Genomic DNA, 26,250 nt, shown 5'->3' with positions numbered 1-26,250 from the left:
ATGTTATTTAAATATATTTAGTAATAATAACAAATTTGATAATAAAAATCGAGATAAAAATAGGCTTGAATTATTAAAAAGAAGAAAAAGAAGAAAATACCTTCAAATTATGCTTAAGTTTCATAGATTTCCGAAAGATGACAACACAGGTCATTTCTGGTCATTTCCACTAGTTCGCCACGTTGGAAGACTTGACGGATGGCTTTGATTGTGAAGTTTTTGTGAAATTTGTTATAAAAATTTTTATTATTTATTGTTGAATACAAACACAAGGGTAATATATTTATATATATATTTCATTTCTTAAGAAATTTTTCTCATTTCAAGAATTAACCTAGAATATCGCAATTTTTAATGACAGCACATATACATACAATAAAAACATATTTTAATTAATGATTTTTTATTCCTGCGAAAGATTTATTATTAAATTAATTTTAATTATTAAAACGGCGTAAAGAAAAATTTAACAATCAGTCCTAGTTTAGAATAATTAATTATGAAATATTTGTCTTGATTAAAAGAGGTTATATTTCCATAAAGCATTTGACGTGTCAATGGAAGTATTATATTTAAAAAATTTTAAATACCCTAATTCTTCTTGGAGTTTTTTTTAAATCTAATTAAGAAAATTAGGTCGATGGGGTTAAATATTTTAAGTTCAATGTAATTTGAATGCAAAATAAGAATTGTTAATTTTTAAAAAGGTTTTTAAAAATCGCTTTTTTTGCTTTTTTTTATAAATGATGAAAATGTCATGTTTATTTTTATCAGATTTCAAGATGAAGGTGAAAGAATTATTGAAGAATGTGAATGTGGCATGGTCCCCGCAAGCTCAACATCCGATTTTATTGGCTGCAGGAACGGCTGCACAACAGCTGGATGCAAGTTTCAATACTTCAGCGAGTTTAGATATATATGCACTTAATCTTCAACAGCCGGGTTATGAAATGGAGCATAAAGTCAGCGTACCTAGTGATCACAGGTCCTTATCAATTGCAAAAAAATAAACAAATAAGTTTATTAGAAATAAATTCTGTATAGAATTTTAAAAGCTTTCAGGGCTCGAACCAGTGAAAGTATTTAAAAATACGGACTTTACGGACCAAAAATTAAAAATTATGCACCAATTATTCACAAAAATATAACATTCCGAGTAAAATAAGAGAATATTTTACTTAAAACTATAAATTAAATTTTTCATAACTATAAAACATGAAGATATCGATAACTCCAAGTCGAAGACTCGGAGTTATCACTTTCTTCATGTTTTATAATAATTAAAGATGACTGAGTGATAAAATTATTTTCAAGAATTTTCAACCAAGAATTTTCAACTAAAATTCTTCTTTAAATCGATTATTTTTAATAATTTTCGAAACAGTTCTTTGACAATTTTCAAATCCATTTGTTTAGAATTCAATTTTACGAAATTTCAATTATTCGTAAATTCTCCAATTAAATATATATTAGAAAATAAAAAATTAAATTAAACTTTTTCAAAAAAAAATTAATTTCAAAAATCCAATTATTTCTAAAAATTTACGCTATATTGCTTTTAATATTCAATTATTATCTAAAATTTTAACTGTAATTCGTTTTTAAATTTTATTTTTTATTAGAAAATTTTACTAGAATTTAATTATTAAAAGAGAAAAATAAATAATTTATTGAATAATTGAATGTTTCTTAAAATTCAATTCCCATAAAGAATTTTATAAATAAATAAATAAATAAATTTTTTTATTATTTGTGAAAATAATTAAATCCCTAAAAAGAAATTTATTATTTTCGAACAATATTTCATTTTTGCGAAGAATGTTATTATTCTTGAAAATAATTATTGAATTTCTGCAATAATTGGTAACTTTTCCAAAATTAAATCTTTTTTTCGTGTTTTTAACTAAAATTATTCTTCTATAAATTCATTATTTTTAATAATTTTTGAAAAAGTTTTTTAAGAATTTTCAAATTTATTTGTTTACAATTCAATTTTACAAAATTCTTTAATATTGAATATATGTGACGCTCCACGAGAAAAGGGACCGACCTTATTTACTCTTGTCATAAGGTCCCTTTTCTCGTGGAGCGTCACATATATTAGAAAATCAGGCCTCGGATGTTATAACTTTTTCTACTTTTTTCGACTATTTTCAAAGAATGCGACTTTATTCGACTTATTTTCAAAAATTACGATTTTTGTGTATAGTGTGAAAAATAACTACTTATTTATTTATTTATTTACAACATGAGATCCCGCGATCCAAAGTGGATCATAAATGGGTAACGAGAAGTCGTACAATCTTATCGTGAAAACCATACATAAATATTAGGGTGTCCGTTATTTCCCAAGTTAGCTATTTTCATTTGGGTATCGTCAAAATCGTTTCTTTTTGACCTAAAAACAATTCTAGAAACTAGAAAAAAATTTTACGATGCCGTTTAACCCTGCCTAAATAACAATACTTTTCCCATTTAATTAACATGGGATTTTTGCACTTTTTAGAAAATAATTTTTATTTCGTTTATAATACTCTTTGACTAACCAACAATGCTTGATTTTGCTTCTATTATGATTCCTTTAGATAGAGAAATTTTCATATTATCGCGATAAATTTATTCCACAAGTTTTAAAAAGGTCAATTTCATTTTTATTGATTTTTCTGATTAATTTTCCAAAAAAAAAATTCTTTTAATTGCCAGAATGGTTTAGCCCGCTTGAAATTCATAGGAAATGTTCATAATTATTTTAAGAATTTGTAGTAAAAATTTGATAACAAAAAGAGGTGGTGTTTTTGAGAAAATTGATCTTATATATTTTCAGAAAATCATCCCCTATTTTTATAATTTTAAATATTTTTTCAAATTTCAAACTGAATTGTGAAGAGGACAAGACCATCTATATAAGACCCAAGAAGGAAAATTAAATTATACTCAAGGGAAAAAAATTGACAAGCAAAACAATTTTTTTTCTATAACATGAAGTTAGTCGACATGCCTGATTTGAAATGGATTTAGCCTACTGTGTGATTCTTGGATAGTTTATGAATTGAAATTATTGTTATGGTCCAATTGGATGCATAAAACAAGAAACTTTCAATGAAATACCGAATAAAAATTAATTAATAAGTAGATTTAGCAAAATAATCAGAAAAATCAATAAAAATGAAATTGACCTTTTTAAAACTTGTGGAATAAATTTATCGCGATAATATGAAAATTTCTCTATCTAAAGGAATCATAATAGAAGCAAAATCAAGCATTGTTGGTTAGTCAAAGAGTATTATAAACGAAATAAAAATTATTTTCTAAAAAGTGCAAAAATCCCATGTTAATTAAATAGGAAAAGTATTGTTATTTAGGCAGGGTTAAACGGCATCGTAAAAATTTTTTCTAGTTTCTAGAATTGTTTTTAGGTCAAAAAGAAACGATTTTGACGATACCCAAATGAAAATAGCTAACTTGGGAAATAACGGACACCCTAATAAATATACATATATCTCTTAAAAAGAATAAACAATATAAGCATAAATATATGTATAAATTTTTTTTTTTTTAAACAATATAAGATTTTGCGCATTCTATGATAATTTTCAAATATAATACAAAAGTTTATTTGGCCGTCGTGTAACAATTAATCATCTATAAGACTTATAGACAAATCTTGGAAATTTATTATTTAATAATTTTTCTAATTAAATTTTCTAAATTTACAATTAAAATTGAAATTTTGTAAAATTTAATTGAAAATAATTTATTTTTTTCAAAGTGTTTTATAACAATTTTTGAAAATCAACTTTTGAAGAATTTGAATTGCAAATTTTGAAAATAATTGATTTCTCAAAAATTTTAATGAAAAATCTTCAAGTGTAAATTTAAAAATGGTAATTAATGAAAATTATATTAAAATATTTTTGAAAAAAATAATTCTTAGAATTTTTGTATTCTAATTTTTTAAAATTCAATATTTTCAAATATAAATTTTCAAAAATTCAAATACATGTAAAAAAAATTAAAATTTTGTACAATTATTTTTACATATAACAATCATGTTCAAAATTTATAATCAAAATTCTTGGAAAAATTTTTTTTTTAAATTATACAAAAATTCTTTTAAGAACTTCAATTCTTTTCGAAGAAAGTAAATTAAAATTTTTTAAAATTTACTTTTTTTAGATTAATTAAAATTTTGGAGAAATCACGTTTATATTAATAATTAAAATTCTTTAAAAATTTAATTATTTTTTTTTTAAAGAATTTACCAAATGTCAATTGTTTGGATATTTTTAGATTGCATATGAATAAGAAACTATTAACGTTCATAAATTATTTTTAAAAAATTTTTGAAAAATTAATTTTAAGTATTTCTTTATTATAATTTTTTGAAAATTAATTAATAATTTTAAAAACATGGACAGTTACAATTATTATAAAAAACTGAATTTTTGTATTTAAATAATTGAATTCTCTAAGAACTTTCGGAAAATTATTAAAAATAATTGATTTCGAGAAGAAGTTTGATTAAAAGTTGTAGAAAATAATTGAATTTTAAGAGAATTAAAGTTGTAATTTTTAGAAGTTATTAAATTTCAGTTAAAGATCAGAAAAATAAAAAATAAAATTTTTGTGACGACACTGAATTAAATAAACGACTTTTTCGACTTTTTTTCTATTTTAAATCGAGTAAAGCGACTTTTTTTTGCGCCTTAAAGTCGATCCGAGGCCTGGAAAATAAAAACTTCAAATAAATTCAAAAAAATCCGCAATGTACAAAGAATTTTATTAAAACCTTTTCAGAACAATTGAATTGTTTAGAAAAATTTGATTACAATTTTAAAAGATAATTGAACCTGTTAGTGAAATTTTCTTAAAATTATCTTAAACATAACTAAATTTTTTTCTAGAAATTTTATTAAAATTGTATTGAAATGAATTGAATTTCTCAGAAGAATTTTATTATTTACAAAAATAATTGAATTCTTGACAAGAATTTTACAATTTATAAAAATAATTGAATTGTTTTAAAGAATTTTATCAGAATTATTGAAAATAGTTGAATTTTTATTAAAACTCTTAAAAATATATTAAATTTAAATAATATTTTTAAAAATAATTTTATTTTTTCGAAAAATTTTATTAAAATTGTATTGAAAATAATTTAATTCCTTTGTAGAATTTTCTTACTTATGAAAATAATTGAATTCTTTCGGAGGATTTTACAATTCATAAAAACAATTGAATTGTAATTAAATTTATATTAAAATTCTTGAAAATAAGAGAATATAATTAATATTTTTAAAAATAATTGTATTCTTTCGAAAAATTTTATTAAAATTGTATTGAAAATAATTGAATTGCTCTAAAAAATATCAATTTTTCGTAAATTCTTCAATTAAATATATATTAGAAAATAAAAACTTTAAATAATTTTTAAAAAACATCTGCAATTAAACTTTCTCAAAAAAATTAATTCCACAGAATTGTTTGTTAAAAATATAAAAAATTACGAATTTTCAAAGATTAAAATTTGTAACTTTTTCAAAAATTCACGCTATAATGCTTTTAATATTTAATTATAGTAATTTAAAATTTTAACTGAAACGAATTTTAATAAAATTTTTAAGAATAATTAAATTTTTCGAGGAATTAGATTGAAATTGAATTAAAAATAATTGAAATTTATTGGTAATGAGTTTTATTATTTATGAGAACAATTGAATTCCTAAAAATAATATTATTATTTACGAAAATAATTAAATCCTTGTAAAAATTTGATTATTTATGAAAATAATTCAATGATTGCGAAAAAATTTATAAAAGAAATTGTAAATTCTTTTGGAAAATTTGATGAAAATAGTAGATATTAAAAATCATTGAATTCAGGAAATTTTTTGAAAATAATTGAAATTTTAACAAGAAGTCTATTGAACTTTTTGAAAATAATTTAATTTTGGAGAAGAATTTTATTATTTATAAAGAAAATTTAAATTTTGACGGGAATTTAAACAAATTTTTGAACATAATTGAATTTCTGCAATCATTTGTAATTTCTCTAAAATTCTCCAAATTATATCGTACAATTTACGAACTTTTCGTCTTTTCTCAATCAAATTACGTACTTTACGGACCTTTTTTCAAAAAAACTGACTTTTACGGACTTGAAGCAAATTTACGGACTCAGTTCGAGCCCTGAGCTTTTAAAATAATTTAACAGAAAATAGAAACAATTATGTCTAAAAAAGAATATTAATTGTTAAAAGTAAATTAAATTAGGTACATTACATGGAAAGATATAAAGAAATATTGAAATATATTGAAATATTGAATATATAATTTGCAGATTTCATAAAATAATATGGGGATCATATGGCGATAATCCAGCTGGTGTAATTGTTGGTGGTTGTGATTATGGAACGATAAAAATTTATTCGGCTGCAAAATTATTAGCGAACGAGAGTAATTGTTTATTGAGCAGTCCCGACCGACACACTGGACCAGTACGTGCATTGGATTTTAATCCATTTCAATCGAATTTATTAGCAACTGGCGCGTCGGAAAGTGAAATTTATATTTGGGACGTGAACAATACAAATACACCAATGGCACCGGGAACTCGAAGTCAGCCCGCGGAAGATGTGCAATACATCGCCTGGAATAAACAAGTTCAACATATTCTCGCCTCAACATTTTCACAGCGCTGTGTCATTTGGGATTTAAGAAAAAATGAGGCGATTATTAAACTTACTGACGCCAATTCAAAGGTTTGTTATTTATTTTTTCCTGTTGTCTAAATCGAAAAAAATTTAATTTATTCAAGTTGTAATTTATCTAAATAGTAATACAAATTTAATCAAATTTTATTCAATTAAAATTTTTATTCTTTCCAATCTTCAATTTATTTCAATTTGATTCATGATAATTTGTATTTCGTCAAAATTTTAATCTATTAATTTTTTTATTTATCTAAATTCAATTTGTTTTATGTACCAAAAAATTTTCACTTTTTAGTAGAAAAATTTGTGAAAAATCAGGGTTGAAACCTGGAAATGTCAGGGAATTTTATAAACCTTGAAAAAACCTGGAAATGTTAGGGAATTTTATAGACCTTGAAAAAACCTGGAAAAGTCAGGGAATTTTGATAAGAATCCTGGAAAATTATTGCTTTCTAAAGTTATTGTGCTTATTCTTAAAATCAAATTTTACTTACATATTTCAATATTAATTCAATTTCAAAAGAGTGGCGTTTACAACATTTGAAATTTTGTAAAATTCCAAGTTTGAATGAATTTAATTAGAAATCTTAAAGAACTTAGATTTTTGAAAAATTTAAATTTAATTTAATTCTAGTTAAAAACACAAATGAATTTTGGAGCAGTTACAAGCAGAAATTCAAGTATCTTCAAAGTAGTAAAATTTTTTGTAGAAATGCAATTATTTTCAAAACTTTTAATAAAATTCTTGGTAGAATTTCAATTATTTTCAATATTTTTCCTCAATTCAATAATTTTCAATATCTAATAATTTAATAAAATTTTCCAAAATAATTCAATTTTTTCAAAATAATTTTAATTAAATTCTTCGTAGAAATTTAATTAATTTCAATATTTTATCAAAATTCAATTATTTTTAATAAATAAAAATATTAAATTCTTCTCCACAATTTAATTATTTCAACAATTTTAATAAAATTCTTGGTAAAATTTCAATTATTTGAAAAATTTTCCTCAATTTAATGATTTGCAATATCTAATATTTTAATCAAATTTTCCAAAATAATTCAATTTTTTCAAAATAATTTTAATCAAATTCTTCGTAGAAATTTAATTAATTTCAATATTTTATCAAAATTAAATTATTTTTAATAAATAAAAATATAAAATTCTTCTCCACAATTTAATTATTTTCAACAATTTTAATAAAATTCTTGGTCAAATTTCAATTATTTGAAAAATTTTCCTCAATTTAATGATTTACAATATCTAATATTTTCATCAAATTTTCCAAAATAATTCAACTTTTTCAAAATAATTTTAATCAAATTCTTCGTAGAAATTTTATTAATTTTAATATTTAATATTTTTATTTTAATATTTTACCAAAAATCAATTATTTTTTAATACCATGTACTATTTCAATAAAATTTGACAAAAAAATTCAATTATTTAAAAAGAAATATTATTAAAATTCGTCTCAAGAATTCAATTATTTTCAAAAGTGATAAAATTCTTCGCAACAAATTCAATTATGGTAAAAAATGTTAAATAATTCTCGTCAAATTTTCAATTATCTTTATAAATAATAAAATTCTTCTCCACAATTTAATTATTTTCAAAAATTTTAATAAAATTCTTGGCAAAATTTCAATTATTTTCAAAAACTTTTTTCAATGCAATGGTTTTTAATATCTACTAGGGGAGTGTAAGGTATGGTGGCGGACACTTTCTTTTTTTCGTCTCTCTCTCTCTCTCAAAACAATATTTTTCAAAATTTCAAAAGCAGGCAGTTGCTGACATCTATTAAGCATATTTCTGTCAGAAGCGGCTGTTAAAATTTAAATTCAGTGAAATTTTACAGCTCTTGGCGCAAAAAACTGATTTTTTTTATTTTTGAAAGTTGTAAGGTATGGTGGCGCATTTGGTGTATTTAACTAAAATATTATGTAGATGTTAAAATTATTTATTAAAACTACTAGAAATGATGAAAATTAACAAAAAGAGAAAAAACTGATGATTTTACATTATAGAAAAAAAAGTTTCACTTCAGTTATGGTTACAATTTGGACATGTGAAGTAGCTGGTGGCTGTTTTAACGCAACTAGAATAAGAGAAGACCGCAAGTGTCGCATATTCGAGAATTGTTGCGTTGGAGCACATGAGGCATTAGTACACAAAAAATGCAAAGACAATTGAAACTCGTGCAAAAAATGATCCGCCACTGTACGTTGCAAAAATTGCGCCATCATACCTTACAAGCTACTGATGAAAATATGGTGGTGTTACTTTAATACAGCGCGAATTGAGAAAAATGTAAAATACAAAAAACTGTTGTCCAAGGTCTAAACAATACGTTCCATACATTTACCAGACTCAATTTTCAAAAAATCTTCACTCTGGCACTGTTAACACACATATCCAATAAAACTTTTTTTCTTTTTTTCACTACTTTTTTATTCAAAATCACTTAAAGTACAAAGCACGCGTTTGATCATTAATACTACTGCATATAAAATGTCATCACGATAAAAGACATCGACCATAGTGATAAGGCGCTTCAGATGTGACGTTACATGCTAGATTTGACAAGTCCGCCACCATACCTTACACTCCCCTACTTTAATAAAATTTCCCAAAAGGATTTAATTATTTAAAAAAAATGTTAATATAATTCTACGCTAATATTTAATAAATTATATTATATGAATATTTAATAAATAATACAAATTTCATAGGAATTCAATTATTTACAAATTCGTTACAAATTTCTTCGCAATAATTCCATTATTTCATAAATAATCAAATTTTTTACAGAGATTCAATTATTTTTAATACCATTTTAATAGAATTTCTCGAAAACTGAAATTATTCTTAAAAATTTTATTAAAATTCGTCAGAAGAATTTGAATTATTTAAAAATTTGTTGACAAAATTTTTTATGAGAGGTAAATTTTAAGAAACATTCAATTATTCAATCAATTATTTATTTTCGTATTTAAATTATTGAATTCTCGTAGAATTTTTTAATAAAAATTAATTTAAATGTGAATTTTAGTTAAAATTTGAGATAATAATTGAATTTTAAATTTTATAAATTTGAATTAAAATAAAAATGTTTACTAATTTTAATTATGCTTTTAAATTAGCAGATTTTACTAATAAATAATTGTTTTTAGTAATTTAATAGTAAATATATATATATATATATATATATATATATATATATATATATATATATATATATGATTAAAGAATTTCTTGAATAATCGAAATTTCGTAAAATTGAATTGTAAACAAAAGGATTTGAAAATTTTCAAAGAAATTTTTCAAAAATTATTAATAATAATTGATTTAAAGAATAATTTTAGTTAAAAATTTTGAAAATAATTTAATTGAAATTATGAAAATAATTTTTAACGAGTTACGGTAATAATATTCTTATAATTTAAAATAATTATTATATCAGTCGGTCATCTTTAATTATTATAAAACATGAGTAATAATTTTTAGTCTGAATCAGAATATTCTTTAGAGTCAGAATTTTGTCTAGAAATCAAGGGAAAGTCAGGGAAAAACAAAATAAAATTTTTGTGGCAAATGTTACTGTGATTTTGGAAAGAAATTAAATTTAAATAAACGAAATTTAAATAATTAATTACATATAGTAATCATAATAACAATAATTATAGTTTAAAAGAAAATAAATGTTTTAATTAATTAAACTATTTTTTTTGAGATTGAGAAAATAAAATATTTTTAAAAATGTTTCTCTTTTTCAAATGATGAAATCTGTTTTTTTGCAGGTTCGATGGAAAGTAGTTCAATGGCATCCAGATGTGGCGACGCAACTTTGTTTAGCCTCTGAGGATGATCAGGCGCCAGTTATTGAATTATGGGATTTGAGATTTGCCACCTCGCCTTTGAAGACACTTCAAAGTCATCAACGTGGAGTACTATCAATCGCTTGGAATCCTCACGATCCTGATTTGCTGTTGAGTTGTGCGAAAGATAACCGAATTCTCTGTTGGAATCCCAATTCCGATGCAGCGGTAAATTTCCCCTTTTTATTTATACATTATTTTTTATATTTATTTATTTATTTATATATCTATATTTTTAAAGCTCGAAATATTTATGTTTATTTATTTATATTGAAAAATTATTTTTTCATTTATTCATTTAAAAAATATATTAAATATTTTGTTTCTTTTTGTGATTATTATAAATTTTCTGCGTGAAAAATAATTGTAATTAATTGAATTATTAATTTGATGGTGAATTTGAATGAATTGCAGAATGGCGAAGTTGTTTGCGAATTGGCACAAACGAATCAATGGAACTTTGATGTCGCCTGGAGTCCAAGAGATCCGGGTCTCATTGTGGGAACGAGTTTCGATGGACACGCAGTTGTTTACTCCTTACTCGGAGGAAGAAATCAAGAATCTTCCGAAACAACAAATAAAATTGTCGATTCATTTCCGGGAATGGATCCTTTTACTCAAGCGCCGCCCGCAACTGAAACTGAAGCAGCAGCTATTTTAAAAAAAGCTCCAAAGTGGATGAAACGTCCATTCGGTGCATCGTTCGGGGTAAAAATAAATCACGATTTTTATATATTTAATATAATAAATATTACATATTTGTATAAATTTATTTATATTCGTTATTTTTATATTTGTAAATAATTTCTTTTCTTCAGTTTGGTGGGAAATTGACAATATTTGAGAATGAACCTATAGATCCAAATATGCCGGCAAATTCAAATAGAAAAGTATTTATATCGCAAGTTATTACAAATCCAGAATTAGTGAAGCGATCGAGTGATTTGGAGGCTGCATTAAAGTCTGAGCAATATGGCGATTATTGTAATGGAAAGGCCAATATGGCGAGGGATGAACACAATAGAAAAATTTGGAATTGTGTTGGAGCTTATTTCAGTGATAATGTAACGACTGGACTTCTAGAGTTATTAGGATATAATATAGAATCAATGAGTAATAAATTAAATCAACTTGTGCCTCGTCAAGATATTGATAATATCACGGATGGTATTGCAAATTTAGATAACGTGAGTATATCATATTTTTCTTTTAATCCAGTAAATATTAATTATGCTATTTATTATTAATTGTTATTTAATTTATAAATCTAAACTAACAATTTCATTAATATTATTACAAACATTTTTTAAAGAAAACAGAAAAATCGTCAAATATTTACATATTTGATAAAAAATTTTTAAAAAAGTAATTTTTTATCTTATTTTTAATTTTAAGAGGTCTATGAATATTTTAATATCGGGGCTCGCACTAGGTCCGCAAATCCCGTGAATTTCCGTAAATTTGCTTCAAGTCCGTAAAAGTAAGTTTTTTTTGAAAAAAGGTTCTAAAGTCTGTAATTTGATTGAGAAAAGACGAAAAGTTCGTAAATTGTACGATATAATTTGAAGAATTTTAGAGAAATTACAAATGATTGAAGAAATCCAATTATTTTCAAAAGTAATAAAATTATTCGCAGAAATTCAATTTTTTTCATAAATAATAAAATTCTTCTCCAATATTGAAATATTTTCGAAAAAATTCAGTAGACTTCTTGTAAAAATTTCAATTATTTTAAAAAATTTTCCTCAATTCAATGATTTTTAATATCTACTATTTTAATAAAATTTTCCAAAAGAATTTACAATTTTTTATAAACTTCTTCGTAATTATTGAATTATTTTCATATATAATAAAATTTTTACAGAAATTCAATTATTTTCGTAAATAATAAAATTCTTTTTAGGAATTCAATTGTTTTCATAAATAATAAAACTCATTGCAGAATTTCAATTATTTTCAATACAATTTTAATCGAATTCTTCAAAAAATTTAATTATTCTTTAAAATTTTATTAAAATTCGTCAAAAGAATTCAATTATTTAAAAATTTATTGATAAAATTCTTTATGGGAATTCAATTTTAAGAAACATTGAATTATTAAATAAATTATTTATTTTTGTATTTATATAATTGAATTCTAGTAGAATTGAAAATAAAAATTGAAAAAATAAAAATAATTGAATTGTTTCGAAGAATTTTATTAGAATTGTTGAAAATAATTGAATTTAAATAATATTTTTAAAAATAATTGTATTCTTTCGAGAAATTTTATTAAAATTGTATTGAAAATAATTGAATTTCTCAGAAGAATTTTATTATTTACAAAAATAATTGAATTCTTGACAAGAATTTTACAAATTATAAAAATAATTGAATTGTTTCGAAGAATTTTATTTTCTCAGAATTGTTGAAAATAATTGAATTTTTATTAAAACTCTTGAAAATTATTGAATTTAGATAATATTTTAAAAAATAATTGTATTCTTTTGAGAAATTTTATTAAAATTGTATTGGAAATAATTGAATTCCTACAAAACACTTTTATTATTTATGAAAATAATTGACTTCCGTTGAAGAATTTCATTATTTATGTTAATATTTTAAATTCTTGCGAAGAATTTTCTTATTCATGAAAATAATTTAAATTCTTGCGGAGAATTTTACAATTTCTAAAAATAATTCAATTGCTTCGAAGAATTTTATCTGAATTTTTGAAAATATTTGAACTTCTTGAACAAATTTTATTAAAAATTTTGAAAATAATGATATTTTTTAAAAAGAATTTCATCAAAATTGTCGAAAATAATTGAATTTATAATATATATTAAAATTCTTGAAAATAATTGGATTTAAATAATATTTTTTATAAATAATTGCTTTCTTTAGAGAAATTTTATTAAAATTGTATTGAAAATAATTGAATTGCTTTAAAAAATATTATTTATGAGAATAATGAAATTCTTTCTAAAAATGTTATTAAAATTTTTTAATAATAATAAACGAGAATATTTAACATTATGTACTTAATAAGTTAATTTCTAGAAATAATTGGATTTTTGAAGTTAATTTTTTTTTTTTTTGAAAAAGTTTAATTGAATTTTTTTTATATTATTTTAAGTTTTTATTTTCTAATATTTATTTAATTGAAGAATTTACGAATAATTGAAATTTCGTAAAATTGAATATTGTAAAGAAATAGATTTGAAAATTGTCAAAGAACTTTTTCGAAAATTATTAAAAATAATCGATTTAAAGAAGATTTAGTTAAAAATTCTTGAAAATCGAATTGATAATGATTTTATCATTCTGTCATCCTTAATTATTATAAATCATGAAAAAAGCGAGTATCGATATATACATATTCATGTTTTATAGTAATGGAAAATTTTATTTATGGTTTGAAGTAAAATGTTCTCTTATTTGACTCGGACTGGTTATATTTTCGTAAGCAATTGGTCCGTAAATGGTCCGTAATTTTTTATTTTTGGTCCGTAAAGTCCGTATTTTTAAATACTTTCACTGGTTCGAGCCCTGTATTATTCATAGTTATTTATTGTTTGGTTATTTATTTATATTTATTTATGAATGGTTATATTATTCTGTTTAAGTGAGCTTATTTTTATTAATTAATTTACTTATTCGTAAAAGTATTTTTTTAATTAGGTACTTAATGGCAACAGTATCGATGGAAGTGCAGCATTTGACGCTATAGCGCAGCAGGAGCAAAGTAGAATATCATCGCCTAAAAAAGAGCAAGAAAGAAATTTCAAGATCAACACATCAGATGGTAATTCAAAAATTTTGTATTTTATGTAAATTATTTAATGTTATTGTTTATTCACTAAATTTATTAAACAAACAAATAATAATTTTTATTAGCAATATTATGAAATTATTATTATTTACTTGTATGTAATTATTAAATTTCAAATTCATACATTGCTGTTAGAATAAATATTCTTTTATTTATTTTTTGATGTTAGGTAAGTTTGTTTTTTTAAACAATTAAATTTATTGTGTATTGTTAATAATTTTCAGATGAAGACGGCCTCATAACACAAGCAATTCTTCTCGGAAATATTGAAGCGGCCGTTTCTCTTTGCTTCGCGAATAAAAGATACGCAGATGCGGTAATTCTTTCAATGGCAGGTGGTCCCGATTTATTAGCACAAACTCAATATCGATATTTTATGGAGCATTCCGGAGCACTAAATTCACTCATTAGTTCACTGGTGAGCGAAAATTGGTCTGACATTGTCAATAATTGCGACATTACATGCTGGAAGGAGACTTTAGTCGGAATATTCACTCATACCGCTCCCAGAGAACGAGCAATTCTTTGCGGTAATTTTCAAGTATTTGGAAAACTGAATATAACTATATTTTATTATTTAATTTGTTTTTTTGAATTATTAACTACTCTTTTAGTATTATTTTAATCTTTATTTGTAACTTGTATTTTCAAATTTTTATTTGCTTATTGTATTTTTTCTATAAAACCATATTTATAAAAAATTATTTAATGTAATTTTTCCAGACATGCTGGGCGATCGTCTTGCATCAAGTGACAACGCCGAACTTTCGAAAGAAGCAGAAATTTGCTTCATTTGTTCTGGGAATTTGAATAAAATAATTGAACTATCAGATTCATCGATTCAGGAGAAAGCCGAACTTGTCACGATAATGCAAAAGGCTTTGGAAATACAAGGAACAAGGGAATTTGTAATTGAAGGTCAAATCGCATCGATTTTATCACAATACGCAGAAATGTTGGCATCTGAAGGCAATTTTGAATCAGCTCTCAATTATCTGGGAAATAGTCAAGAGCCGAGAATTGCAATGCTTCGCGATCGTTTATACCGAGCTTTGGGTTACATTAAAGATGCACGTCCAAGACAATCGACACAAAATTATTATCAACAACAACAACAACCACCACAACAACAACAACCAAGAAAATCCTTACCATCAAATAATTATTCGGTCCAATCAAATAATTGGAATACAACACCTTTGAAACAATCGTATCCAAGTGTGGGGAATAATTTTGGATCGTCTATGATTCCATCATTGCCATCGGGACCTGTTCCACCAATCGATCAATTTTCAAATCAAGCGTCGTTGCCTTATGGACAAATTTCAACACCTCAGGTAGCAGCGGCAGCAGCACCGCCTCCTCCTCCACCGACTGCTGCCAGCGGTAATCTTTCCGGTTCACGACCACCGAGTGTTGGACCACAATCAAGATCGAAATATATTATTGATCCTTCAGTGAAATCGGGACCAACTTATGGAGGAATTTCGAATTATTCTCAACAACCGTCGATGTTTGGAGGGCAAACAAATCCTGTTGCGGGTTTCCCGCCGCAAAACACTTTCCAACCGCAAACTCCTTTGGCCAATTCAACGTATCAAAATCCAGTGCCGAATCAAATGTTCAGTGCACAGGAACCGATTGTCGGTGGATTGATAACACCAAATCAGGCGCAGTCACAGATTTACGATCCGAACAGAGGCCAAGCGATTAATCAACCACCACAAGTTTATGACACTCCTTATCTGGCGTCTCCACAACCTTCCGGTTGGAATGATCCCCCAATCAGCAATAAACCCACGAGAATGCAGGTAACATTTTACCGAAATTTTTATTTTTATTTACAAAATCCAGTCTAATAAAAAAGCAGCTAAAAATTAGGAATTAAAATTTAAAAATACAATATTAATTATAGTAGTATGCATTAATAAGTATCTATAAATTAATTTTTATTATTTTTATATTTAGTAATTTATAAAATAGGAAAGTTTTTAAAAAAATATTTTTCAAAGAAATTTATTTAATACTAAAATATATATGGATTATACAGCGCTCGAACTATGTCCGTAAATTCCGTAAAGGTCCGTAAAAGTCAGTTTTTTTTAAAAAGGTCCGTAAAATCCGTAATTTGATTCAAAAAGGATGAGAACTTTGTAAATTGTATACAATATATAATTTGAATAATTTTAGAGAAATTACAAATGATTGCAGAAATTCAATTATTTTCAAAAATAATAAAATTCTTCGCAGAAATTCAATTACATATATTCAAAAACTTTTAAAAATTCTCGTCAAAATTTCAATTATCTTTAGAAATAATAAAATTCTTCTCAAAAATTCAATTATTTTCAAAAATTTTAATAAAAATTCTTAGCAAAATTTCAATTATTTTCAAAAGTTTTCCTCAATTCTATGATTTTTAATATCTATACTATTTTCATCAAATTTTCCAAGAGAATCACATTATTTAAACAAATTTTAATAAAATTCTACGCAAACATTTAATTATTTTCATAAAATAATAAAAATTTCACAGGAATTCAATTATATATATAAATTTTTTTATAAATTTCTTCTAAATAATTCAATTATTTTCATAAATAATAAAACTCAATGCTAAATTTCAATTATTTTTAATACAATTTTAATGGAAGTCCTCGAAAAGTGTACCTAATTATTCTTAAAACTTTTATTAAAATTTGTCGAAAGTAATCAATTATTTATGAGAATTATATTATTCAATAAATTATTTAATTTTTATTTAAATAATTGAATTCTAGTAGAATTTTCTAATAAAAATTAAATTAAAAATGGATTTCACTCAAAATTTTAGATTATAATTGAATATGAAAAACATTACCTGTATAGCCTGAATTTTTAGAAATAATTGAATTTTGAAAAGATTTTATGTTAAAATCTTTAAAAATTTAAATTTTTCATACTTTTAACTAACAATTCTGTAGAAGAATTATTTTTTTTCAAAAAGTTTATTTCAATTTTACTTGAAATTATTTTTTTGAAATTTTTATTTTCTAATATAAATACATTTAATATTGAAGTATTTATTTTTAATTGAAATTTTGTATAATTGAATTGTAAACAAATGAATTAGAAAATTCTCAAAGAACTTTTTTGAAAATAATTATTAAAGAATGAATTTATAGAATAATTTTAGTTAAAAACACTAAAAAAATTTTATTTTGGAGAAATTAAAAAATTATTGCAGAAATTCAAAAATATTTTGAAGAATAATAAAATTCTTTGCAAAAATTTAATTATGATCAAAAATAATAAAATTCTTTTTAGTAATTCAATTATTCCCATAAATAATAAAACTCATCCCAGAATTTCAATTATTTTTAATACAATCTTAATCTAATTTCTCGAAAAATGTAATAATTCTTAAAAATTTTATTAAAATTCTTCAATAGAATTGAATTATTTCAATAAATTATTTATTTTTGTATTTAAATAATTGAATTTTAGTGAAATTTTCTAATAAAAATTGAATTTTAAAATTAATTTTTTTGAATAAGTTTAATTGCATTTTTTTATATTATTTGAAGTTTTTATTTTGTAATATATATTTAATTGAAGAATTTACGAATAATTGAAATTTTGTAAAATTGAATATTGTAAACAAATGGATTTGAAAACTGTCAGAGGACTTTTTGAAAATTAATTGATTTAAAGAAGAATATCAGTTAAAAATTCTTGAAAATAATAATTGAATTGAAATGATGAAAATAGTTTTGAAGAAGTACAATATTCTTATAATATAAAATAATGATTTTATCACTGGGCCATCTTTAATTAATATAAAACATGAAGAAATCGATCACTCCGAGTCGAAGACTTGGAGTTATACTTGGATATATGTAACTCGAATTGAAGACTCGGATTTGTCAGTAATTGGTCCGTAAAGGACGTATTTTTAAATACTTTCACTGATTCGAGCCCTGTATTAAGCAAAAATAAGTTTTTTAATTCAGATTTTTATTCTGTTAAATTTTAATTCTTAATTAATTATTTCAATTAAGATTTTTTTAAAACTCATCTTTCAAATTTCAGTAAATAATTTAGAAAACACATTGCTAATAACATAAAAATATAAAATATTCTCGAATAGAAAAATTATGATTTAAAACCGGGAAATGACAGGGAATTTTTTTGGACCGGGAAAAACCGGAAAATGACAGTGAATTTTATCTTGACAGGGAATTTTGTAATTTTTTATTAAAAAGAATTTATTTTTTAAGTCATTGATTCTTATTTTCTGAGAAAAAATAGAAATATTTATTTTAAAACTTATTAATAATATTTCATTAAAAAGATTGAATGATCTATAAAATCGTTATATTTTGTTAAAATCCTTTAAAATACATGTTCAGGGTTGCCGAAGGTCAGGGAAATCAAGAAAAATTCAGGGAATATTATGAAAAGTACTGGAAAAATATTCAGTTTCTAGAATTCATAAGAAAATTCTGAATTTTCTTGTACAACGTAACAGACTTACAAAAAAAGAAAATATTCAATTTAATGTTAAATTCTTTATATTTCTATAACAATAATTGAAGAAACTAAATTTTAATTTTCTTTTGCCGTTGAAATTACAATTCAATAAACATTTCAGATAATGATTTTTAGAATTAGATTTTATTTATGAATTACATTGTTAATTAAATTTTTAAAAAATTTTCCAATCCGTCATTTCCCAAACACAATAACCACTTTAAGGAAATATATTCTATAATAATAAATATATTATTTATTGCAAAAATATAATAATCAATATTAGGATTTAGAAGAAATGATATTAAAAATATCATTCAATTGTACTAAAATGTAAAAGATAATATATCGATAACTTCTATTAATAGACTAAAAGATAATACTTATAATATTTTTAAAAAATCAATTAATTTCAGGGTTGTCACAGGTAAGGGAAAAGTCAGGGATTTTTATTTAAAGTACTGGAAAAAAGTACATTTTTAGAATTTTTAAAAAAAATACTGAATTTTGTTGTCTTTTTTGTTTGCTTCATAAACTATGAAGTTAAATCTTAAATTTTTTCTATTTCTGACAATAATTTATTTTAAATAATTTCATTCTTTAAGAACTATCATAAAATTATTATTTACAAATTATCTACCTAATGAATAATTTTACTTGAAAATTTCAAAAATAATTGAATTTTATAAGAGTTGCGTTTACAATTTTCATAAATAAATGAATTTTAAACGGTTTCAATTTGAAAAATTTGAATTTTAAATGAATTTAATTAGAAATTTTATTGAAAATAATTAAATTCATGCAACTAACTATATGAATTTAATTGAGGCCTTGGATCCAATAACTCGCCCGACGCTCGAAGGCACGCGCTAATACCAGTCGGGTAGCAGTGAGTGGCCCAGAGGCGCTCACTGCTCACTGACTGGCAGTTGCGCGTTCCTCCGAGCGTCGGGCTCGGTTTTCAATCAAATTTCTCGAAAGAATTGAATAATTCTTAAAACATTTGATAAATTTCTTGTCAGGATATCAATTATTTTTTAAAATAAAATTCTCCAAAGGATTCAATTATTCTTAAAATTTTGTATGAATTTCTTGTCATAATTTCAATTATTTTAAATCCTTTGCAAGAATTCAATTATTTTCAATACAATTTAAAAAGAATATCAGAATTAAATTATTTTTAGTGATAAATTGCTTTGTAGAATTTTTATTATTTTGACTTTTAAAAAATTTTAATGAATTTAATTAAAAATTTTAAAGAACTTAGATTTTCGAAAAATTTTGATAATTCAAATTCTTTTGAAATTAGTTCCATTTTTTAATATACAATATACTTAATTAATTATTAAAGATAATGAGTTTATAGAAGAATTTTAGTTAAAAACTCTAAAAAAAAATTGAATTGTAGAGAAGTTATAATTAATAACAATTTTTAGAAATAATTGAATTTTAAAAAGTTTTCAAACTCAAATTTTTGAAAATATGAATTTTTCAAACTTTTGACTAACAATTCTGTAGAATTAATTTTTTTGAAAAAGTTTAATTGAATTTTTTTTTTTTTTAAATTATTTGAAGTTTTTATTTTCTAATAATTATTTAATTAAAGAATTTCCGAACAATTGAAATTTCGTAAAAATTGAATTCTAAACAAATGGATTTGAAATGATGAAAATTATTTTAAAGAAGTTACTGTAACAATATTTTTATAAGTTTTTAAATTTCAAAAGGTTTGAATTTGAAATTTAAAAAAATTTTAATTTCTATGGAAAAATACTAATAATTAAATATTTGTTTAAAAAAGAAGTGATTGATGTTTTGGAATAATTTTACAATTAAAGAAATTCGTAAATAAATGTAATAGAACATTTTTTTGAGTATCTAATAATTTTTAGAGTGAATCAGAATATTCTTTAGGGTCGGGGAAAAAGTCAAAACTTTGTCTGGAAATCAGGAAATAGATAGGGAAAAAAGAAAAGTAAATTTTGGTGGCAACCCTGAATTTTTAATTTCCAAACATTAAGGTATTTTTTTCTGAGAAAATTATCATGAAAATAATTCGACAATTATTTTAGATTTAATTTCCATTATAGATTTGCTTATTAAATTAAATTTGACTTAAATTTGCTTTTTGATTAAATTGTTGATTTGTATTTAAATGACCTATAGCCAGTTCTGGCTTTATACAAGAAAAATGAAATGTCAGCGGAACATGCCGGCACCAGGAAGTGGAAAGCTAAACACTCGAAGAGTAGAAATGAGGTAGAGACCTACTGAATGGTGTGTGTGCGCCTTCTTCAATATTTGTGAAGTACAATTTCAAGGCAAATGTACCTCAATTTATTTTGTTCCTAATTAAATAAAATTTTTAATAAAATTATAGCAATTTAGTCATTGGCTAGAAGAACAGTCTCAAATGTAAATTAGTTTAGCATGTATTTTTTCCGCTTTTTCTCCAAGCAATTATTAACACCGGAAAATTGATTTTTATTATCTAATATAACCGAATTTAAATTTACTATTTATTGGAAACACAAAATTGAAAAATTCTTTCTGAAAGTTTAAAATTTTCTAAAAATACAGTTTCAAAGAATTTTCGGAAAGAAATGTTTTTTTATTTCTGTACAAAAATTTCAACTTTATATAAAAAAGTGTGTTTAAATTTTAATTAATTATTAACATTTAAAAAAAAAATTTTAATATAAAAATAGTATTTTTAATATAAACAAAAAAAAAATTCTGTATTTTTCAAATCAAGACACCTAGAAAAATATTTTGAGAAAAGGATTTAAGTTTGTTAAGAACGACCCCTCGAGTGCTTTGTTTTTCTTAAATATAAATTAATATAATTTTTTGTGAAATTATTTTTATAGGAAATTGAGAAGAAAAAAGAAATTATAAAAGATTTTGCTTTTTTCAGCCAAAGGCAGAATTTCAACAACCGGATCCGATTCTTCATCCTTTGAGAGGCGCTGTTCCACCACAAGAATCGAATGTGAGATTTTTTTCTTTAATGTTATGAGAGAAAGAAAAAATAATTAATTTCAAAGAAAAACAAAAAAAAATTAAATTATAATTTTAATAAAAAGAAATTATTTCCTTAATTAAATTACGATAATTTCAGTTTATGCAGCCACAAGGTTTTTATCAAGAACCACAAATGCCATTTAATCAACAATACAATCAAAATGTTTTGAATCCTTCAAATCAATATATGCAAAATGTTGAACCTCGCCAACAAATGCAACCTATACAAACAATGCAACCAGCACAAAATATTCCTCCTGCGAGAATTGCTGAACCAGAAAAACCAAAAGCACCGATTCCAGAGGAGCATCTTCATTTGAAAACAGTTTTAGATGAATTGCAGGCTCATTGTTTGGAAAATGCAAAAAATCCTGTAAGTTCATAAAACCAAATTATTTATTTTATTTAATTTTTATTATCTTTTACTTATATTGTAATATACTAATGAAAATTATTTTACTTTCATCTATTTTTATTTTTTTTAATTATAATTTTTTTTATCAAGATTCGCGGTAGAGAATCACCGCCAAGTAAAAACCGCGAAATATATTCTCAAAATATCGACTGTTTTCTAGATAAAATCGAATAACTCGAGTAAATCTTAACAGATTTTGATCAATTTTTTTTGTTGAATAAAAAATGATAAATTAAAGAATTCTGTTAAGTTTATTCCATATTTTTGATACTTTTATAGAATTTAAGCAAAGAAAACTGAAAAAATAGCGACTTTTCGGGATTTATTAGACAAACGTTGAGCCTAAACTTCTAAACGGATTTGTAAAATATTCTGGAATATCATTAATTGGGTTAAAATCTCTATATATGTTGCAGGAAATTTTAATACATTTCATATTTTTGAAATATTTGGATTTTTCTAAAAAAAAAATTGATTTTTTAAAAATAGTGAAGATTTTTAATATTTTTTACTGAAAATTTTAAAAGTAATTAAATTTAATGAAGAATTTCGTTTAAGTTTTTAAAATAATCGTGTTTATTAAAATTTACAAACAATTCTATCAAAACTTTTGAAGATAGGTAATTGAATATTTTAGAAAAATTCTATTACAATTTAAAAAAAGAATTAAACCCGTTCGAGAAATTTTATTAAAATTGCATTTAATTCTTGCAAAGAATTTTACAAGTTACAAAAATAATTGAATTGTTTCGAAGAATTTTGTCAAAATTGAAGGCCTCGGATCGACTTCACCGAGCAAAAAAAGTCGCTTTAGTCGATTCAAAATAGAAAAAAATCGAAAAAGTCGTTTATTTAATTTAGTGTTGTCACAAAAATTTTATTTTGTATTTCCCTGATTTCTAAATTCAATTAATCAAAACTTGAATAATTTTCCTAATAAATATTTAAATACTTATTTCCTTTTTTACAGGAAATAAAATAAAAAAATTTGAACTTCTGAAATTTAATAATTTCTAAAAATTAAAACCTTCCAAAAATTCAAATATTTTCTACAATTTTTAACTAAACTTCATCTCTAAATCAATTATCTATATTAATTTGCAATAATTTTTCGAAAGTTCTTCGAGAATTCAATTATTTAAATATGTACAAAAATTCAATTTTTATAATAATTGAAATTGTCTATTTTTCTTTTTAAAGATATTAAGGTAGAATATTTTCAAAAATTTTAATAAAGAAATTCGTAATATGAACTTTTTAAAAATATTTCTAAATAGTTTTTAGAAGACAATAGTTTTACAAATTTCATGCAAGTAAAAAATGTCAAAAATTTGAAATTTGGTAAAATCTTTTAAAAAGGAATTTAAATTTAGTTTGAAAAATAATAGAAATTTGATAAAATCTTTTAAAAATATTTGAGTTTTTAAAAAATGTAAAAAAAAAATAATCAAATTTTTCGAAGAATTTTAATTATAAATGATTTCTCAAAAATTCTAATATAGTAAATTATTAAAAATTTTAATTTACTTTGTCGAAAGGTAATTGAATATTGAAAAATTATTATAAAACAATTCTAAGAATTAGTTTTTTATAAATATTGTAAAGTAATTTTTCGAAAATAATTGAAGAATTGTTATCCTAATTAAAAAAAAAATTATTTTTGGAAGAATTTTAATTAAAAATTTTAAATATGATTATTTTCTCCCAAATGTTAAAAATAATTCTAAAAAATTTTAATGTTACTATTTTGTGTATGTATTTGAATTTTTGGAAATATTGAAAATAATTGGATTTTAAAAAAATTAGAACGAAATAATTCAGAGAATTACTTTTTTAAAAACTATTTTAATATTATTTTTAGAACCTAATTTTCATTAATTTTTATTTTTATTGAATTTACACTTGAAGATTATTCATTAAAATTTCTAAGAATCCAATTATTTCTAAAATTTTCAATTAAAATTCTTTAATATGGTATTTTGTCGCAAAATTTGGAAGAAAAGTCGAAAAAGTCGCATACCATCAACAGGGGTAATTATGGAACATCAGAGGTAAATATGGAACGCGTAATTCTTTTTTATGTAAAATTTTTGTGGTAAATTATTTTAATTTGGTTCTTGTTGTAAATAATAGTTTAATATATTGCCTACAAAGTTACTCAGATGTTTTTATTTTTATTGTCATTGGCAACGAGAAAATAATTATTAAACATCGAAAAAGTGGAAAGGTTATTTCACAAAAGTGTAATAATCTACTAATTTCTTTGAATTAAATTCGCGTTTAGTTTACTATTATTATCTATTATTATTTTAGTCTGCAGTACTAAATAAAGTTTTCTTAATAAACAGACAAAGAAAATTTGTTATACTTGCTTTTATAATTAATTATAATAATTTGTTCTATAATTGCCCCAAATGCGAGGCAATTATGGAGCAATATTTATGTTTAAATAACTCCGTCAAAAAAATTTTTTTTGTAAATGGAACTTGAAGGAAATCTTTAGAAGAATGTTCACAATATATTTGAATAGCTAATAAAATTTTTTTGTACACTTTAGATTTTTAGTGAAGAAGAAACTCAAAAAATTGCGTCTTTTTGTTCCATAATTACCCAGTAAAAAAAAACTAATTCAAATGAATTGAAACGAATTAACATTTTTGGTAGGCTCCAATTCGTATTTGTCACAAAGCGGGATTCACTCAAGCTCTTTGTATATTCAATTGAATTTAATTCAATATGTACCAATTTGTCCAAACGAATTCGCATTCGAAAGAAATGGCCAAGGAATGCATTGAATTCGTGCTAACGAATTGAAAAAAATTAAAGGCTCAAAACTTGTCCAGTGAATTGGTACGGATAGAAGGTTCGGAAGTTCAATACAGTTTCACGAATTCAGGAAAATTGCATCATGGCTCCAATTCGTATTTGTCACAAAGCGGGATTCACGAAAGCTCTTTGTGAATTCTTTTTAATTCATTTCAATTAGTTTTCGTTTACTGGGTACCCCTGTTGACGGTAATTTGAAAGTGGTCGAAAAAGGCATTGCGTTTCGCGCTCGCAACATTTGCTAGTATGTAATAGTAATAAAGTTTAAGAAAAAAATAAACTGCAAATGAAAATATTTTCTCTTTTTTAGCAAACCAAAAGAAAAATAGAAGATGTTGCCAGAAAACTCGAAGCTCTTTATGATTGTCTGAGAGAAAACAAGGTACAGTTTTTTTTTCAAGTCCTCTTTATATCTAATTTTTAAAGCGTGTTTATTAATTATTGAATTTATAATTTAATTAATTTTTTTGTATTAATTTCTCATTTAATTTTTTCTTGAAAATTTTGATAATAAAATAAAAAAATTTTTTTAGCTGACTCAAAACACACTCCAAGGATTACACCAAATATCACAAATGATTCAAAACGGTGATTATACAGGTGGACTGGGAATTCACACGCAACTTGTTTCAGGACCAGATTTTAGTCAAATTGCTTCATTTATGCCAGGTATCAAAGTACTACTTCAGAGCGCTTTACAATTAAGCGTCTACATCAGATAGAGAATGATTTGTTTCTTTTCCTATTTTTTTATCACGAAAATTAGAAAACCAATCGCAGTTTTCTCTTATTATTTTGTAATATAATCGGCATATTACATGTTTTTAAAAAATGTTTTTTTTTGTAAATTTGCCGTAAATATTTTTTTTTGTACAAAGCAAAGTATCATAAATCAAAATGTTTATCATTATTAGGAAAAAATTCAATTGATAATATAGAATATATAAATATTAAAAAAAAATACGGAAACGTGAATAAGATAAAATCTTTATAAAAATTTTGCCAAAATATTGTTTCCTGGGGAGATACTTTCCTTTTTATTGTATAAAAACTTAGTTTATCAAA

At 23.1% G+C, this 26,250-nt stretch overlaps 1 protein-coding gene across 1 annotated transcript; it reads left to right on the top strand.

Annotated features, from left to right (window-relative positions):
• Positions 1-153: 153 nt before the first annotated feature.
• Positions 154-26,250, top strand: LOC122503299 (protein transport protein Sec31A). The gene is made up of 13 exons (XM_043613782.1): positions 154-274; positions 775-985; positions 6,341-6,761; positions 10,517-10,762; positions 11,009-11,302; positions 11,413-11,781; positions 14,258-14,381; positions 14,633-14,938; positions 15,132-16,219; positions 21,838-21,912; positions 22,042-22,317; positions 25,496-25,567; positions 25,719-26,250. The coding sequence occupies exons 2-13, from the start codon at positions 783-785 to the stop codon at positions 25,905-25,907; spliced, it is 3,663 nt and encodes a 1,220-aa protein (XP_043469717.1). The 5' UTR covers positions 154-274; positions 775-782; the 3' UTR covers positions 25,908-26,250.

This window comes from Leptopilina heterotoma, unplaced genomic scaffold, assembly GCF_015476425.1.
Source record: "Leptopilina heterotoma isolate Lh14 unplaced genomic scaffold, ASM1547642v1 Lhet_26, whole genome shotgun sequence".
NCBI lineage: Eukaryota > Metazoa > Arthropoda > Insecta > Hymenoptera > Figitidae > Leptopilina > Leptopilina heterotoma.
Note: the sequence above shows the minus strand (reverse complement) of the source record. Positions and strands in the feature narration are given on the sequence as shown.